This window comes from Chiloscyllium punctatum, chromosome 17 (genome assembly GCF_047496795.1).
Source record: "Chiloscyllium punctatum isolate Juve2018m chromosome 17, sChiPun1.3, whole genome shotgun sequence".
In the NCBI taxonomy this organism is placed as follows: Eukaryota; Metazoa; Chordata; class Chondrichthyes; order Orectolobiformes; family Hemiscylliidae; genus Chiloscyllium; species Chiloscyllium punctatum.
The window spans coordinates 101,194,765-101,214,784 of record NC_092755.1 but is presented as its reverse complement, the minus strand read 5'-3'; the positions used below and the strand labels follow the sequence as shown (position 1 = coordinate 101,214,784).

Below are 20,020 nucleotides of genomic sequence, written 5' to 3'. Positions count from 1 at the left end.
AGTGTGGAAACAGGCCACTCAGCCCATTGAGTCAACATCTGACCCCACCAAAAGGGAATCCTGCGCAGCCCTAAACCTCTACCTTATACTGTATTCCCCATGGCCAACCCACCCCAGTCTGCACATTCCTGGACACTATGGGCAATTTAGCACAGCCAATCCACCTAATTTGCATATCTTTGGTATGCAGGAGGAAACCGGAGCACCCAGAGGAAACGCATACAGATATGGAGAGAATGTCTGTGTCGAGTCTGCACAGTCACCTGAAGATGCAATTGAGTCTAGGTCCCTGGCACTGTGAGGCAGTAGTGCTAATCACTGAGCCACCATGCTGCCCCATTGACTACATTATAGATACAGACTATTGGACAAAAATGGGGTTTATTTAAAATCCTAACATATGCTTCTATTACTTGGCACTACTGAAAAGCAGACTGAATGAGACATTAAGTACCACAATTATGTTAACAATTCAGCTCATCATTTGGTCACTGAATCCTATTTTATAACCTTGAAAGTGTAAATATTGTTGATAAAAGTGCAACTGATTCATTATGTCCGTTTGGGAAGGAAACATGCTGTCCTTAACTGATTTGACCTATAGGTGACTACAGTCCTATTTCGATGTGCTTGACCCTTAATTGCCCTCTGAAGCAGCCTAGCAAGCCATTCAGTTGTGTTAAATCACTGAAACTTGGAATATTAATAAATACCTCCTGGTCAGTAGCACCCAAATCCAAAGATTGAATTAAAAAAATGAAAACGTCAAAAAAAGATTAAATGTTTCACTCAAATATAACAAACAAGGATCCAAGAACAACTTGCTTGGAATAGCAAAACTCTTATGTCTGTCGAGCTGAAATACTAGGCTCCAGGGAGGCAATTTTATACAAAAGGTTCATGAGAATAAATGAAAATAAGGTTTGAGATGTCGCATTTGTTCATCGTCCTACCAGATTTGTCAAGTCAACATAGAAGCAGTGATTGAAAAAAAAACTCAAACATCAACATTAATTTCAGCCACAGTTGGAAGAGAAACTATAGCAGCTTTCAATCTGCTCACAATGGCATACAAGGAACAGAAGTTACAGGAGTAATTTAGTCACCAGAACAGAGAAATACTCTTTTGCTGTTGACAGGTGAAATGCTCCACATAACCCCTCTCCTTGTAATAACTATTTGCTGCTCGAACTTAAATATCCTTTGCAATTCATGACTTTGCCCTTAATCATGTAAACTCAAGTTTTACTGAAATGTATGCACCCAAATGACATATTTTAAAATTTCTATGAATAAATATGAGCATGACATTTCTTATTGGAAAGGCACCAGCTAGTAGGGATATTGTAGGCATAAGTAGGAAGTACATATTTTAGGTAGTTGTGAATCTTCCTAATGAGTGCACTGTAAATTCCAATCCTATTGAGCATTATCAGGTTTCTCTTCCCAGCTTTGACATTTACTTTAAAATGTGTGTACAATTCATTACAACATGATCAATGTAACCCAGGCTAATCACCCAAGATCAAAAGTCACTAAGATGAGACTTGCTCAAATCTTATAGTCTATGTTGCAATATATTGCTACACCACATTGAGACAATTTATTGATTGCTCACCTTACTGGTAATCTGTTTTGTCTGTGCAAGTGCTGCTTGCTTCAGCAAAATTTGTTCTTTTTCTGGCAAGGTTTCTTCCCTTTTTAGTTCATTCCTTCAGTAACAATTTGTAAGATTAATTTTCTCTTCTTCAATTACTTGTCTCATTTGGTTTTTATGCTATCCTCTCAATCTCCTCCAGTACATACTCTTGAACTTGCTCACCAGCTTTGAAAATAGCTGCATTTTGACATGCTGGTAAAAATTTAAACACCTAACCAGGATTAAAATGTAGTTTTGATAGGCTACATTTTGATAACCTGCATGTAGAAAATTTTCTGTTTAAAAAACACATTTAATACAGGATAAGACAGCTTCATAAAAAGTCATTCCCCTACCCTAAAGCATTCACACGTGAAAGTAGTAGTAATCTATCCACATTTGACACAGACAAGAGCATATTGTTTTTCCTCATCCTAATGCATTCAAATTTGATCCATCAGTCAAAGGCTTTCAGGTTTGCAACTTTACCAAGGAAAATCTTCAGGTCATGAATCAGTGGTGATTTATTTGATTAAAATAATCATCCACTGATCAATAAAGAAAGCCTGGATAATTAAAAAACTGAATCACTGCAGGAATTAGTGTTGGATGTTATTATAACAGTTTTCAGATTAAACTCATGGTGCTATTCAACAGAATTTTTTTAATGTAATGCAACTTCAGGCCTCCCTTGTCAGTTTCAGTTGGCAGCTTAACAATAAGCTTCATAGAATGGTTGAGAGATCATCTGCACAAACATCTCTGGCAGGATGAGAAGCTCAAAAGTGAGGAGGGGGTGGTGTGTTGTGATAATAAGGTGCAGATGGAATCATGCACATCAGTACATCAGCATAGAAGCATTTCAAATAGCATTCTTTACGCAAACTAGAATAGCTCAACTCTCAATTACTTTAAATGCTTGATCACCTTCACCTTGATAGTAATCTACATTTAAATATCCTTTTATGCTCTTCAATTTGGCAATGCATCCTTGTCCATGTCAATGTTGGTGGACAATTAAACAACTCACGAGGAGGCAGCTACATAAATAAACTAGCCTCAAAAATAGGTGGCAGCCAAGGCCAAGAGGGCTCAGTACAAAAGATAAATCTGAAGCATTTGCAACAATCTTCAGTTAGACGTGCTGAAAGAACAATCCATCGCCATCTCTTCCAGAAATCTCCAACATTACTACTGTTAATCTGCAGACATTGCAATTCACTCTATATGATGTCAAGAAAAGATGAAGACACAGAAGGGGCAAAGGCTATGGGAGCTGACAGCATTCTGTACATATTACTGAAAATATATACTTCAAAACTTGCCATGCCCCTAACCAAGCTATTCCAATATACTGGCAAATATTTGATATGAAAAGCTGCCCACACAGGTGCAGTACACAAAAAATAGGTCAAATACAATCCAGCCAATTACCACCCCATTAGTACATGTCCGATCTTCAGTAAAGTGATGGGAAGTCATCAAAAGTGCTATCAAGCAGTCCTTGTTCAGCAATAAACTGCTCAATTTGGGTTCCAAGAGGGTATTCAGCTCCTGATCTCACATAGACAAAATAGCTGAAATCCAAAAGTGACACAATGGTGACTATCCGTGACATCAAGTCCACATTTGACACAGTGTGACATCAAGGAGCCAAGGCAAATCTAGAGTCAATGGGAATCAAAGAGAAATTTCTCTCTGCTTGGAGTCATGCCTAGCACAAAGGAAGATGGAGACCAGTTATCTCAGCTCCCAGACATCTCTGCAGTTCGTCAGGGATGCACAGAGGTGAGGGGTTTGATCCTAGGACCATCTTCAGCTGCTTCTCTCCATAAGGTCAGAAGTGGTAACGTTCCCAAATTATTGCACAACATTCAGCAACATTCTCAATTCCTCAGATACTGATGCAATCCAAATCTGAATGCAGCAAGACTAGGACAATATCCAATGCAAAAGTAAATTACTGCAGATGTGGAATCTATCCTGAGAACAAAAAGTGCTGGAGATCACAGTGGGTCAGCCATCATCTATGAAGAGAAAGCAAGCTAACGTTGAGTCTAAGTGACACTTCAGAGCTTAAGTGAAGAGTAGAGGGTGTGGGGGTTGCACTACTCAGGGAGAAGGAATGTTGATAGTTCAGATTGAGCGATATTGGTCACCTTAATCTAAACTATCAACATCCTTTCTCTACCAGCAATCCAAGCCCCACTTCCTTTCTCACTCCTGCATAAATGTTGTCCTCTCCACACTTCAGCTGAGCTAGAATCGTCAGAGAGTCATCTAGACTCGAAACATTAGTTAGCTTTCTCTCCATGGATACTGCCTGACCCACAGATTTCTAGCACTTTTTGTTCTTATGACAATATTCAAGTTTGGAGTGACGTGATATTCATGCAACACAGGTCCCAGGCAATGACTCTCCATCAAGAGAGAATATAACCATCATCACTTGACATTCAATGGCATTACCATCGCTAAAAGCCTCACTATTAACATCCTGGGGGGATTAATCAGCAACAGAACTGGACTCGCCATACAAGTGCTGTACCTACAAGAACAGATCAGAGGCTGGAACTTCTGAAGTATCACATCTCCCATTTCCTGAAAGCCTGAACCCACCATCCACAAGATACAAGTCAAGAATGTGATGGAACACTCCCCACTTGCCTGAATGAGTGCGGGTCCAAAACTCAAGACATTAGACACCACCCAGAGCAAAGTATGCTGCTTGATTGGTACAAATCCACAAACATTCACTCCCTCCACCACCTATACTCCATAGGAGCAGTTTATATCATCCACAATATGGGACTTCAGAAATTCATCAAGGTTTCATTGACAGCAGCTTCCAAACCTACAACCACTATTATCTAGATGGAAAAGGACATCAGATACACAGGAACACCACTACCGGCAATGGCTCACCATCCTGACTTGGTTGATCAGTGTTGGTGAATCAAAGTCCTAGAATCCTTCCCTAAAAGTACAGTGGGTCTACTGACAGCAAATAGACCGCAGTGGTTCAAGGCAGCAAAAATCACTACTTTCTCAAGGACAACCAGGGATGCCCACATTCTTGAATGTGTTTTTTAAAAGCCTTAGGTATGGGCAATAAATGCTGGCCCAGCCAGTGACGCGCTCATTATATATCCAAATTTAAAAGATTCGGATTTTACACTTTAATCAAAAATGGAACTGAAAGCTCTCACTGTATCAAACTGTTGTGCAGCTAATGTTTCTGAACTACTGAAGCAGTTGCCAACAATGTTTCATAGTTTAGATGGTGCATTAACATACTGTCATCAGACACACATCAAGATAAGCTACATCAGCAAATTGCAAGATGCCCTTGAACTCAACTGCCCCCAGTGGAACAACAAAAGGAAGCATTGCCTCCATATACAATTCAAGTATTTCAAATGAGCAGAAAGCATTTTATTTGCAATGTATCACCAGTTCACAATGTTATATTACTTAAGGATTCTTGAAGCATAGAAAGGAGTTGAGGTAGAATAGCAAGTCCAAGTTTGTACTAAAATACTTCATTGATAGGTTTAACACAAATAACTAAAATGGCAGTTATCAGGATGGTGTTCCATAACATCGGAGCATAACATGTGAATCACTAAATTTGTAAGCAAACAAAAGATAAGTTACACTTACTACTTAGCATAATCAATTAGAATTTGCAGTTTAGAAATAGTATTAGTATGGTCTAAATGTTACTTGCTATTTATCAGCCCAGGCCCAAATTGTTGTTCAGATCTAGTTGCATGCAGGCACAGACGACTTCAGTATCTAAGGCATCACAAAAAGAATTAAACATTTGAATCATGAGCAATCATAAAGAACATTCGAGGTGGCACCGTGGCTCACAGCACCAGGGATTTGGGTTCCCTTCAAGCCTCAGGCAACTGTCTGTGTGGAGTTTGCACATTCTCCCCATATCTGTGTGGGTTTCCTCTAGCTGCTCTAGTTTCCTCCCAGTCAAGGATGTACAGATTTGGTGGACTGGCTATGCTAAATTGCCCATATAGTGTCCAGGGATGAACAAACTACATTGATTAGCCATGAGAAGTGCAGGGTTACAGGGATAGGGCCAGTGAGGGATGTTCTTCGGAGGGTCATTGAACATGCGATGGGCCGATTCGCCTGCTTCCACATGGTAAGGATTCTATGAACAACCTGTATGACCTTATGCTGAATTAAGATCATTGATGAAACAGCTGTCAAGATGGCTTTAAACAGTATAAGGAGAAACCCTTGAGCTGAATTGATTGGCAAAGGGAGGGAAAAAAAGGCCTATGCCAGATCCTATCCTAATGTTATGAGTTAGATTGGTTGAAGACCATGAAGTGATGTGAAGACAACCAAGATGGTTCATTTAGCACTTCCGGTCTGGTTGAGGGTAGTTACAAATACTTCATACTTATCTTTTTCAATGAGGCTGGAGATGTTTATGAAACCTCCTCTTCCAGTTACATAATTTAATTGTTCAACAATTGTCCAGGTATGGCATAACTGCAAAGCTTTGATTTGCTCTGACTGTTTTCAGGTTGCTTAGCTCAGTCAATCATTGTTTCTCAAAGTTCTTAACATGCAAGTAGACCTATGGTAGTTTCATTAAATTGGCGCTTCAGTTTTAGTATGCTTGGTGCTGCTCCTGACTTGCGTTCCTTCACTCTTTGCTGAAGCAGAGTTGGTTCCCTGACTTGATGGCAATGGAAGAGTGAGTGATATGCCAGATCATGAGTGGAACAAAATTCAATTGTTGATTGTCTCACATTCATGGATTTGTGTTTTCAGGTATAAGATCGATTCTGCTTTAGCAGTACAAAAGGATCACTTAGCTCAGTTTGCTAGATGTCTAACATTTGGATAAAGCTAATGCCAGTAAAACTCGGAGGTGAACCCAAGTCTGCTCCCACATCCTACTCATTACATTAAAACAAACTTTGCCGTGGTTCAGCATGTCGTTATCAAGGAATACCTTTGTAGCAATAACACATGATAATGAACTGTTGCACAACATAAAACAGAATGTCCTAAGTGTGAAAACAGGATTTGGCCTTACTAAAGACCATGTGGGCTTTGTTCCTACATATCCTGTCATAGATCAATGAAGTCATGACAGGCAGTTTGTAGAGAATGAGACAAAACAAGATTTCCCTACGTTGGTTCTTTAATAGCTTTGTCCTAAGTGCTACACTATCAAGCCACTCCTGGGAATGGACACTGAAGGCCTATTCAAGGCACATTATTTTGCCTTTGTTACCCGGAGTACTGCTTCCAATCTGTTTTCAGATAACAGATTAATTCTGGTTATCAGTCGAGAGGGTAGCTCACAATAGGTTTTCCTTGCCTATACCTGATCTGATGCTATGAAATGTCATGAGGTCTGAAGTCCAGATCCACTCCCTCCTAACTATATATAAGACCACCTGGATAGTGACTGAATATAATAGCAGAAAGTGACGACTGTAGATGCTGGAGCTCAGAGTCGTGAGTGCAGTGCTGGAAAAGTTTAGGTCAGGTAGCATCCGAGGAGCTGATTCCTGAAGGACAAGTTGCCCAAAACATAGATTCTCCTGTTCCTCGGATGCTGCCTATCCTGCTGTGCTTTTCCAGCACTGAATGTAATAGTCATAGAATCACACCTATTGTCAGCTGTTGCATTACTAGTTTATGGAACAACTCTCCCAATTTTGGCAAAGACAGAGTGTTAACGGAGTCAATTTTACAAAATCTGTTCATCTGGGTGCACCTATCAATAAAAAGTGGTCAGTTAGGTTTTATTATGTATTTTTCATATTGGCCACTTCAGAGGGCAATCAAGTCAGCCACACTGCTGTAGGTCTGAGTCACATGTAGGTTAAACAGGTAAGGACAGACTTCCTTCCACAGTGAGCAACAGTAAAGCTGTCTCATAGCTTTAATGGTCCCTATTACATATCAGCTCTGCATTCCAAATGTATTTAATTAATTGAATTTGAATTCCCCAATTGTCATTTGTTTAACTTTTCTGGATAATTGTACTAAAATTATCTTTGCAATTTTGATGTTCACAGCCTAGCAATTGCATTTTGGAAAATAAATGTTCATGTTCTCATCGGACAAGTTGCATACCATCTTAGACTGCTTCATCACTTAATTCTGTAGCAGCACCTTGTGGCAGATAGCAAAAACAAACTATTTAGTACTGGAATTCTCTTATAAGCTCCTTTATGCCAAGTTAGATGGTATTACAAGATAAAATAGGCTGCTCCACTGCAGTGTGGAATGTAGGGAAAGCAACATTTCCTTAGAGAGCAAATGGTAAGAGAACAGATTCCTGCTCATGCTGTCTTAGCAATCTACATACATCAGTAGATACAATCCATAAAACAAAGATTTGTCATATGCAGTTGTTCTCTTTTGAATTAATTCTTCAAGTAAACAAAACAGGTTTTGAGTCAGTAGATCAAAATGGGCAAGATAATCTTAGTTAAGCTAAATGAACAAGTTGAATGTTATTATGAAATGAGAAATCAGCTCAAGAAATTATTCTTTGTACTGAAATTCATTAAAGATCTACCATTTCAAGTAGTTTTTGAAGTCTTTCAATTTAATGGATTTAAATACTTCAGCTTGGGTGGTCATGGAGTTACTGACTCTCGGGAAAAATGGTCAGCAACTAAATATATAGTAGTTTGAATGGTGATAAATTGCCAGCTTCCAACTTCAGTACCCATTGTTACTGGCAGGAAAGGAAAAAGATGAATAAAATTGGTGAAGAACAATCACATTTAAAGAATAAAATATCTTCCCCCATCCAGCAATCCTTGCTATTTTCATTTTCACTGAGTGACGAGGTAGCTCTGGAATGAGATGTCAGATGTGCCTGCCATCATTATTCCTCTCTGCATTACTTTTAAAAATTACCTCAAGAAGGAAAGTACCAATGTTTGCTCTGCACCCACTCACCCTGCTGAAACTAGTAATTCTGTAAAATACCAGAGCTTTAAGGTCATATGTTTTGAACAGAGATGAGGAGGAATTTCTTCTCAAAGTAGTCAACCTGTGAGATTCTTTATTGCAGACAGCTCTCGAGATGGGTCAGGAAGTATACTCTAGAAAGAAATATATCTTTTTCAACCTTATCAGTAATAGAATCATGAGTTATATAAAGGTCAGAGAGAAATGTCAGGTTGAGGATTATCACATTAGCCATAATCTCATTAAATGGTGGAACAAACTCAATGGGTTGAACAGCTTATTTCTGATCCATCTGATGGTTTTAGAAGATGGAACTGAGTCATTAACTTAGCATATTTGAACTAACTACCTGGGATAAACCAAGAGCTGCATAGTTACAACTGCTTTTGGAGTCAAAGTCAGAGTCAATACTTATTTAAAATCAGACAGCTTGAACAAAGTTAAACATCAAGTAATACGAAAGGTATTTTGAGATTACTAATTGTTAGTACTGTATAGAGTATTTCTAGAAATGAACACATTGTCCAAGGTTTTCATCTTGCACCCAACAGGTCAATTCACAAGAAATGTAAAGGGAAAACAACATTTATGTTGAGAGAGGGAAGGATGCTGATTCGTTGGCAAGTGATTTTTGATTGGTAGAGGCACTGGCATGGAAAATGTGCCAGTATATGACAAATTTTAAACTCTGACTGATCAAGGCATTGCCCTGAAAACTGAACGAGAGAATGGCTGTCACTTCTTTTGCTGAATTGAAACAGGTGCTGTGTGTACAATCTTTCTATTTGCAAAAGTACAGGGCCCTACGTGGCTGTATATATAGCTTCCAGAATGCGCAAGTGCACCACATTGCGAACCTAATCGACAATCTCAAGTTATTTGTCAGTGTAATTCTTTGCATACTTATGATTATTTAGCAAATGCTGCCACTCTCAGAATCGCAACTAATGTTGAACTCTGTGCTGAGTTTTCCAAGCATGAGCTGGTTAGATATAGTCAGTACTTTGCCTGTTTGAACAGCCAAAAGAATTTGCCGTTAGACACTATCCACAGTATTCAGGATGTGCAGACACATGGACACTAAAACTCAGCTCATTTACGACTTTGTTTAATAGGCAGAATGTCTTTGGCTTGACAGTATCATCCTGCTCATGGTTTGGTGGTTAACAGTCAATCATCTATGGGTTCATTTTCCACAGCAACGCCTCTATCAATCCAAGTCGACTTGCCACCAATCAGAATGTTCCTCTCATACAGTTTAAATGTTGCTTGCAAATTGACCTGAAGGCTAGATAATAAACTTTGACAAAGGTATATTGTTAAAAATACTGTAATTCATCAAATAGAAATATTGCCCTTGAAAACCATCTTTCTCCACAAGGGAATGAACATTCATTTATATAAAGCATCCACATCCCCTTCAGACACTCCAATTGCTTTGTAGATAATGAATTTATTTTGAATCCAGTCCAGATAAGTAGGCAAATATGACAGCAAAGCTGAATTTGTAAAAGCCCTACAAGCAGCAAGAAAAAGGATCAGTTAAGCTACATTTGATAATACCTTGACAGAAGCATGCTAGGTTAAACACAAGGACAACAGCTTTTTTTTTGAATAGTGTAATAAACTAATCTGTACAAGCTGACAGATCCTTAGTGTATGCATCAATCATTTTTGACTGGGAAAGGAGGTCCTCAGTAGTACACCAAAGTTGGTTACTTAGATTTTATGGTCAAGTTCCAAGTCATTAAGCGCATCTTGAACTTACAAATACATACCTATACATTATCAGCAAGTGCACAACTGATCACTTACAAACATTAATAATTTTTTTAAAAAAATCAAACTTTTCCCCTCAATATCATGCCAAGGAGTAAAGTTTCCAGTGAAGAGAACTCTAATGCACTAACCAAAAGAATCACCTCTAACTTGCAAACACGAGATCAGATCTGCATTACATTGTGCCTTTGGTGTTATATCAGCTACTGAGCTTACAAAATAAGCAACTGGCTTTTATTAGCCAATGGCATTGAAAAGTAGTGAGGCGGTGGGGGGGGGACTGCAGAATCAATAAATTATAAATATTACAGGGCTCCACACTGACACCCACATGGAACAATTTGGGAAAATTTGCTGCTGCAGGTACATTGCAATATTTGAAAGTGTTGGTAATTATCCAAATGTTTGAGATATTCATAACAAAAAGACTGCCAAATTACATGACCAGGCCTGCAGAATGAACATAAATACATTAACCTACAAAATAATATACAACAGCTGCTAGAAAACTGGAAAAATAAATGCAGTAATAGTCACAGTAAATATAAAGAAAGGAGTAAAACATTAAGATTACAAGTAAAATCTTTCAGTAGAGCTGAATGAACAGTACTCAAAACGTTAACATACCTTTCTTACCAATCCTCCCTTTCTTATAAATCCTATCTGACCTGGTGAGCGCTACCTGTGTTTTCTGACTTTAGGAAAGTAACCTTTTGTTTTAATAAAAGGTCTCCATACTTCTATCAAGAGAAGTTCACAGAATTCAGCTACAGGTCAGATTATTCAACAATTTTTTTTTTAACCTTTACCACTTCAATAGAATATTTTATATTAATGTTGACAGATACAATGGGAGCAGGTTTAATACTCTGTTTACCATTGGATTGGAATCCGATATCAAGTCCTTGAGAGTGTCCAGAAATCCCTGATCTTCAACGAGCTGTGCATTGATATCATGTAGTTTAGCTACACAAACAGCAGCAGTCTTTCGTACATAGGGATCTTCATCCTTCAGACATTTTCGCAGGGGTTCACACAAGTACTCAGTGATCTTATCTACACGGATACAGCCCATGGTTCTCACCGCCAGCGCTCTGATAAGTGGATTGGGATCTTCGCAGTCCTGAAATTTGAACATCAAATCACACTCAATCACAGCCTTAGACAGGGAAGAGTATCCATTCCTAATTTCAGTTATGTAAAAAGTCACATTTTGGGATATCATACACTAAGAGGGGAATGAAAATACTTCCGTTTACACAATGATTTTTAAAAATTAACATACTTATTGAACTGAGTTGATGACTTATAGCTAGCACAGTTAATCTTTTTTTACCCATATAACCACAAAGTCCCAGATATGAGCAGAATTAGTTAATCTGAGTTGAATAATCAGGCACTAAAGTAAAGCAAATCCCTACTTCCAGTTATGGTGTAACAACTCAAATCGAAAAGATGCATATTTAATACATGCTTTACCCATAAATGACATTTGGCAAATTAGTGGAAGTTGTTTAGTGCTTGGAAACAGTATGCACCATTATATAATGCTTTTGGAATGGCAGCAGCAAAAGGAGAAAAATCAGAAAGCAACCTGCTAGTTATCAACACAACTGTACTAATAAGTGAACCTCAAGAATATGAACATCCTTACTACATTTTTTCATTTGGCGGCTTATTGTCACAGACAATTTAACAAAGAAATGTTATAACTACTCAAAAGAAACACCAAGGATCAATATCTAAGAGGTAAATGAATCTGTACAATCATTGTTTAGAACATCTTCCTGTGGAAGATAAGTACTAGGGATTGATAGACCACTTGGAAAAAAAATATAAGATTGAGAGATTCAACATGACAGTCTGATGACTTTCAACACTCAATATTACTGTTAGAGATATAGAAATATTATAGATCTATTGGCATTATCTTAATATTTAATTTCAATGCTTGAATAAAAAACAAAATATCAAGTATTACAAAATAAACAAATTTATATTTTCTAGTTTTACTTGATAAAGCATTAAGATTATTTTGATTTCTGCAATCTAGTAAATTATATAGGGTTAGTGGTTTACAATAATTCTTAACAGTAAAAATCAAGAAAAGGCAAGTTAACATACACGTAACGTACATTGAACACTGTACGAAGCTTATGGATTTTAAACAGATAAATGGACAACTGAACCATATATTCTAATTTCAATATGATCTGCTACAGCTTTTTAAGAGTATCTAGGCAACAACAAAATTCTTAGAAATGTCAAACGGAACGTAAACAGAATGAAGCCCCCTTCTGTTTAGCCCAGTAATTTAGATTATGACTCAAGCATTAACAACACAGCAGTGCACAATTTCCTATTTCCATGTTAGCCATCCTGGGTAGAATATGACAATGAACTGGCGCTGAATTATAGGAAACCTTGCAAAAGAACAAACTTGAGTAGTACTATCGTATTTTTTAAAATGTATGACTACCTTTCATCAGGTGTTTTAATTTTGAAGTTCAGTTGCTGTTGTTGAAGAGAAAAACATTGCACGTTTTTTTGCATGCAGTAGGATCTCAACAACAGCAAAGAAAAACAGCCGACTTTGCTGAGAATATTAGTTCACCATTAGGAGTCATCATTCTAAAATGCATATTTTAAAGAACAGGATGAAAAATAGATAAATTACTGGTCAGATTTACTGCTTTAGAGGCTTGGGGATTGGATGATGTTGCCAATTACTAAGCAGCATAATTTTATTCAAATAGCACTGGCTGAAGGCAAAATGCTGACCTATTACTCAAAACTTCTAGTTCTTCAAATAGTGCCATTGGATCATTAACCAGTATAAGCACACAGTTTTGACATACAGAATGATTTAAAGCAGTGAGGTACTGTAATTGGACAATAACCTAAAACCTTCTGTTTCCGAGACAAGAATCCATCTAACTGAATCACATACACAATGTGCATGGATACATGTTCACTGGAAACTGGGTTGGGACATTTACAGACAATAATGAAAAAATATTCACTTTATGATTGAGATTGTTTTGGAACACAACCCAGAGACGAATAGAAATATCATTAATCCATAAGCAACCCAGTCCCTCACCTATCGCCACTTCCACCTGGACGCCTCTCAATCTGAGAAACTAGCTTTGAATTTAGTTAAGACATTGGCTTGTCATCAGTAAGACTTTTTGTTTAAATATACAGTCCAGGCTTTAATAGATAAAAGTGCTAAATTAGATTGCTGATAAAACTACTATGTTAGAGAGCTGCAGATTAGGTGTTGCAATTAATTAGTGGACTGTCCACTTACGTTTGGGATCCACATTTAAACATTATCAGGATTACACCTCTGTACTGCACAAATTTAATGAAGCTTTGTATACAGATCTGTTAAAAATTCTGAAACAATTTATCAAAATATATACCTTAACGAAAGTGTTGACTGCCATAATTGCCATATCAGGCTGACTCTTGGCATAGTTCATTAGATAAAGATACACCAGCTTCTTAAGCTCCAAATTGTCTGTCTGCATGCAGTTAACAACATCAGGAAAGAGGGCGCTATAATGCAAGAAAGTACAAATAACTGGAACATCCTGACAAATTACAGCAATTCATACTTAATTGAATTTATGCATCTGCATTATAACTTGAGTCACATGAATACATTTCTCAAATATTCACCACAGAATTAGCAGGGCAATAACTAAACAGAGAGCCAATTTAAAAATTATTTTGTTATAAAAATTATTTCACTTTTCAAAATTTAAGAGTTTCCAAACCGATAAAAGATGTCAATTATTCTTGTTACCTTCAATATTGAAAATGTACACTTAATTGTTCAACAAAAGGTTCTCAACAAAACCAAACATTTTAAAAGCATCAAACAAGATGCTCAGGATACACTAATAGAATTTTCACTTGCCATTGAGAAAAAGTCTCAAGCTTCACCGCATGATTCCATGTCTTGGAAACCTGTCTGACAGTGTCTATTGTGGGTTTTATGTTTTTGCACATAATTACAGCTCTTATGACAATTCTAACCTGTATTTTTAATTTTTAAATTCATATTAAATTTCAAGTAAAATTGTTGTTAGAAGCTCAGAAATAACTTGCACAATAATGAACTGTGTATAAGTTTTCTAACACTGAAGAGAATTAAAGAACAAATGCACCTTTTGAGAGGTGCACAACCTATAACAGATTTTGCCCAATAAAATACTCTACATGGTCAATATGAATCTGAAAAGCTTAATTTATAATTACTGTTTTTCTATCCTGCCTGCCAAAGATGGACAAGTTCACATTTTGCCTCATTGTACTCCATCTGCCAATCTACTTAGCCAGCCAATCTAAATTTTTTTGTAAACTTTTTGTCCTCCTTACAATTTACTTTTCTACCTATCTTCACTTAATCAGTAAATTTACCAAGCAAACATTTGGTCCCTTTTCCCAAGTAATTTATATAGATAAGGCATATAAATAAGCACACAACTGGTGACACGACTTGCCAACCTGAAAGTGACCCATTTATCACTTCTTCCTGCTCCTCTGCCCATGGCAATGTTACCCCTTATACCACATACTCTTATTCTGAATATTACAATGTGGCACTTTATCAAGCTCTTTTTGAAAATTTAAATACACCACACCTGTGCAGACTTTTGGTCTCATTTGTGAAAGGATATACTGGCAGGGGTCAGGGTGCAGAGGAGGTTTACCAGGTTGATTCCAGAATTGAGAGGGTTGGCTTATGAGGAGAGATTGAGTAGACTAGGACTTTACACATTGGAATTTAGAAGAACGAAGGGGGATTTTATAGAAATTTATGTAAATTTATGAAGGGAACAGATGAGATAGAAGCAGGGAGATTGTTTCCATTAGCAGGTAAAACTAGGTCGAGAGGGCATAGCCTCAAAATAAAGAGGAGCAGATTTAAGACTAAGTTGAATAACCTCTTGACCCAAAGGGTTCCACTTAGCCCACTTTCACTTGTTATGTCTTCAAAAGGACCCAAATAAGATTATACGGACTCAACTTAATTGCATTCAATTTTAAGGGCTGTGCTATAAACGCCTTAATGATAGATTTCAGCATTTACCCTGAGAGGGATGTTGGCTTGTGTTACATTTGTCTTCTTTTCATGAATACAAGAGTACATTCATTATTTTGCAATCTGATGGGACTTTTCCAGTATAAGGAGAGTTCAAGAAAATTAAAATTAATGCATGCACCATTTCTCAAACCACTTCTTTTATAACCTTTGAATGAAACCCATCATGGCTGATAATTTGGTAAAAACAATGACTGCAGATGCTGAAAACCAAATACTGGATTAGTGGTGCTGGAAGAGCACAGCAGTTCAGGCAGCATCCAACGAGCAGCGAAATCTAATTTGTCAGCCTTGTGAGCTATTTACCTTAATTATCTGATTGTTTTAAATTGTTTCCATTCTGCCTATTTTGCATTTACCAAAAATATTGACACTTAGGAATTTTTCTACGTCATTTGATATCTTATAAACACCCAAGGTTCCTCTCAGACATCTTTCAAGGTCAAACAGTAGTTTTTCTTTCAAATCTTTCAACAAAACTCAATGTAAAACTGTCCATTGTACTTGAGTGTGAAATTATTCATGCAGCTCACGATGTGGCTTTCACAGATCATTGTACAGCTCAGTCAAATACCCTCTAAAATGTTCTCTCCCTAATCTATAACAATAATAGTTGGTGTCTATCTCAATTTTATGATTGGTCAGTGGTTTGATTTTGTGAGTACAGCCTAGCCCATGTGCCATGGATACTTGCCCCCATCTTTGTTCCCCAGTTCACCTGCTCCAATCTCCAGTCCTGGTTACTTGGCTTTGGATTGTGCAAATCCCTGGCTTTAATCTTTCACTAATCTGTGACGTCAGTTATTTAATTCCCCAGTCAAACTGACTCTCTCTTCCCCAATCTTCAACATATTCAATTCACTCCACGTGATATTAATAAACAGTTGAAGACACTGGATGCGGCAAAACCTACAGACCATGACAATATTTTGGCAATAGTACATAAGAATTGTGCTTCAAATCAAGCTGGGTCCAACACCAAACCATTATAGCACAATTACAACCCTTACATCTACCCAATGTGGAAAACTGCAGGTATGTTCTGCGCACCATAGTCAGGACAAAACCAACTTAGCCAATTACTACCCTCCATCAACTCTTGCCCAAGAGAAAAGTGATGGAAGACATCAACTGCATTATCAAGTAGCGCTCAAATGAATAACCTGCTCATTGACAATCAGCTTGAGATCCAGAGCCACTTAACTGCTGACCTTATTAGTCTTGGTAAAAATATGGTCAAAAGAACTTAATTCCAGAGGTTAGACAAGAAATATTGCCTTTGACATCAAGGCAGCATTCAACCAGGTATGGCATCAGGGAGATTTAGCAAAATCTAGAATCAAAGGGGATTGCAGGAAATCTCTCCACCTAGCACGAAGCAAGATTGCTGTGGTTATTAGAGTTGTGCCTGCATTATTTTTATTTTCTTGGACTCTAACTCCCTCTATCTTAGTTCAAATCCTTGTTACTTCCCTATTCAACTGTTTTGACAAGACATTAAGGCCCTTTATGCTTAAATGTTTCTAACAAGCTCTTCAACAGTTGAGAATACAAATATAATATTGACTGATGCAACTAAAACATCTCACCAATATCCTGAAACAGAATTAAATTAAATTTATTGTACGGACTGCCATCAGATATACAGAACATGTCTAACAGCCACACATTACAGCAACTATAGCTATCATTTGCTTTGGATCACTATAAGAATACAACTTAATTTTAAAAATGCTAAAAATAGTTAGCATATCCAGTTTTAAAGATGTCTAGTTTGTTTTTAATCACACCATAATATGGACACTTGCAAAATTTGAATGAACACAATACTGTTGCTACAAAGTACAAAATGTAGCATGAATGCTCCATATGTTGGCAAGAAAATCAGTGAGCCTTTTAGATATTATGTAAAGATTTCAATTACAGAATTACTGCAATTTTCTCCCATTCAATTTTACAATGAAGAATTATTGATACTGTACATACCTGACATCTTTCCCAACAGTCATTGAAGCAATCACCTTCTTCACTGCTTCTTTCTTCTTTTCTTTCTTGTCACTGTTGAGCTCGGCTTTGAGTTCAAAGATTTCACCTAGAGTTCAAAGAAAATGGATTAATTTTCTTGAAGAATAGAAGATTTTGAGAGCTGTAATTAAATGAAGCTCTGTAACCATCAGTTTTCCAGAAATTCATTCTTTACATTTTGCACCAACAATTCACAGAAATTCACTTACTACATCACAGCAAGTTGAATGTTTTAATGATTTCCTACAACTTAGAGTTTGACTGCAATTCCTAGTATTTACATAAACTAATTGAAATTATTCTTGTCTTCTCAATATCAGAAAAGAATTAAAGTTTGCAAGAATTCATTAAAAAGCCATCTTCAGCTAAGCACCTTCTTAAAATTTCATTGTGCACACTTGTTTTGCCGGTCCTTTTAATTGTTTTTCTTTGCTGATACATACATTAGTTATCACAAAACTAGACCTGTTGGGTTGCTGCATTATCACCATCCTCAAAGTTGAACATAATATCGCCTGTGGTCATCACGAATGACTATACTTATTTTTAATGACAAAAATTTTATCTTGTCTTGGGTCAAAACAATTTAGATTTTAAGTTCTGTGAAAAGATCAATACATCATAAATAGGAATTTTGTTTTAACTTTTACAATACACAAAGACGAAGACAAAATAAAAAGAGAAAAGGTAGAGCGCACGGTAATTGGGGCAACTTTGTAAGGTCAGAGACAGGGAGAATCAAAGCCAAGATAGAATTTAAAACAAAGGACTTTGATATGTTGGGGGACTAGGAGTCAAAGCAAACACGAACAAGGGAATGAACAATTTGGACTTTGTCCAAAATTTGAGTAGCAGAATTTTGGATGAACCAAATTTATAAAGATTTAAGAATGGGAAATCAACTAGAACAGCTTTGGAATTTGAAGCCAAGGGTGAAATAGGCAAGGATAAGAGTCTGGATGTGAGTTTGCTCACTGAACTGGAAGGTTCATTTCCACATGTTTTGTCACCCTAATAGGTAATATTTTCAGTGGGCCATCAGGCGAAGCACTGTTCATGATTCCTGCTTCCCATTTAAATGTTTGGGTTTCTTTGGGTTGGTGATTTCATTTCCAGTGGTGATGTCATTTCCTGTTATTTTTCTCAGGGGGTGGTAGATGGGGTCTAACTCGATGTGTTAATTGATAGCGCCCTGGTTGGAATGCCATGCTTCTAGAAATTCACGTGCGTGTCTCTGTTTGGCTTGTCCTAGGATGGATGTGTTGTCCCAGTCGAAGTGGTGTCCTTCCTTATCTGTATGTAAGGATAAGAGTGAGAGAGGATCATGTCGTTTTGTGGCTCGTTCATGTTCATGTATCCTGATGGCTAGTTTTCTGCCTGCTTGTCCAATGTAGTGTTTGTTACAGTTCTTGCATGGTACTTTGTAAATGATATTAGTTTTGCTTGTTGTCTGTATAGGGTCTTTCAACTTCATTAGCTGCTGTTTTAGTGTGTTGGTGGGTTTGTGGGCTACCACCCAGAGAGAAAAAAAAACAGGAAATGACATCACCAACCCAATGAAACCCAAACATATAAATAGAAAGCAGGAATCATGAACAGTGTTTTGCTTGATGGCCCACTGAAGATGTTACCTATCTGGAAATGAACCTTGCAGCTCAGCAAGCAAACCTACATCCAGAACCTCAACCTGAGCCACAAATCTTCTCAAAACTCGCTAAGGATAAGAGTTTCAGTGGAAGATGAGTCAAGGCATTAAATACCACACAGGAGAAAGTAGGCAAACTTTGCGATTCAGAGTACAGTAAATACCCTGTTATCTAGTACCAAGCACCTGGAATTCTTACACAACCAAGAAAAATTTCAAAGAAATTCCTATTTTAATAAAGCTTGTTGAAAAGCATCTATTTGAAATTGACATGCCAAGCACTGCTGCATGTACATTCACCAACCTTGTGAGAGTTCACCTAGCCACTCCTAACAGCCTATCATGCTCCTTCATGTGGGTGCCATTACAAATACTATCAGAGTTTCTAAAACTTATGAGTTTCAAATCGTGTGGCACTGGAAAAGCACAGATCAGGCAGCAGCCAAGGACGGGACAGTCGATGTTTCGGGTCAAAGCCCTTTATCAGGAATATATGCGTGCATGTGTGTGTGTGTGTGTGGGGAGAGAGGGAGGGAGGGAGGGAGGAGAGAGAAGGGGGCTGAAAGATAAATAGGACACTGGGGTGGGGGAGGAAAAGGTAGTTGGGAAGGCAATAGGTAGAAGCAGGTGTGGAGAGATAGTGATAGATCAGAGGGGAGGGTGGAACGGATAGGTGGGAAGGACAATGGACAGGTAGGACAGTTCAAGGGGGCATAGCCGAGTTGGAGGATTGGACTGCAATGAGGCAGAGGGACGGGAGCTGCTGTGACACTGACCACCTCAACCTGTACAACCCTCTCACCCACTCCAACCGCTCACCCTCAAAGCGCAGCCCTCCACT

General features: G+C 37.7%; 1 protein-coding gene across 2 annotated transcripts in view; it reads right to left on the bottom strand.

Annotated features, from left to right (window-relative positions):
• Positions 1–20,020, bottom strand: part of LOC140488182 (AP-1 complex subunit beta-1) — a 73,783-nt gene that overhangs the window by 42,668 nt on the left and 11,095 nt on the right. For both annotated transcript variants that reach the window (XM_072588064.1, XM_072588065.1), the window contains exons 3-5: positions 17,496–17,601; positions 13,822–13,957; positions 11,271–11,516 (exon numbers count right to left, since the gene is read on the bottom strand). In XM_072588064.1, coding sequence (XP_072444165.1) covers positions 11,271–11,516; positions 13,822–13,957; positions 17,496–17,601 — 488 coding nt within the window. The remainder of the gene's footprint in view (positions 1–11,270; positions 11,517–13,821; positions 13,958–17,495; positions 17,602–20,020) is intronic.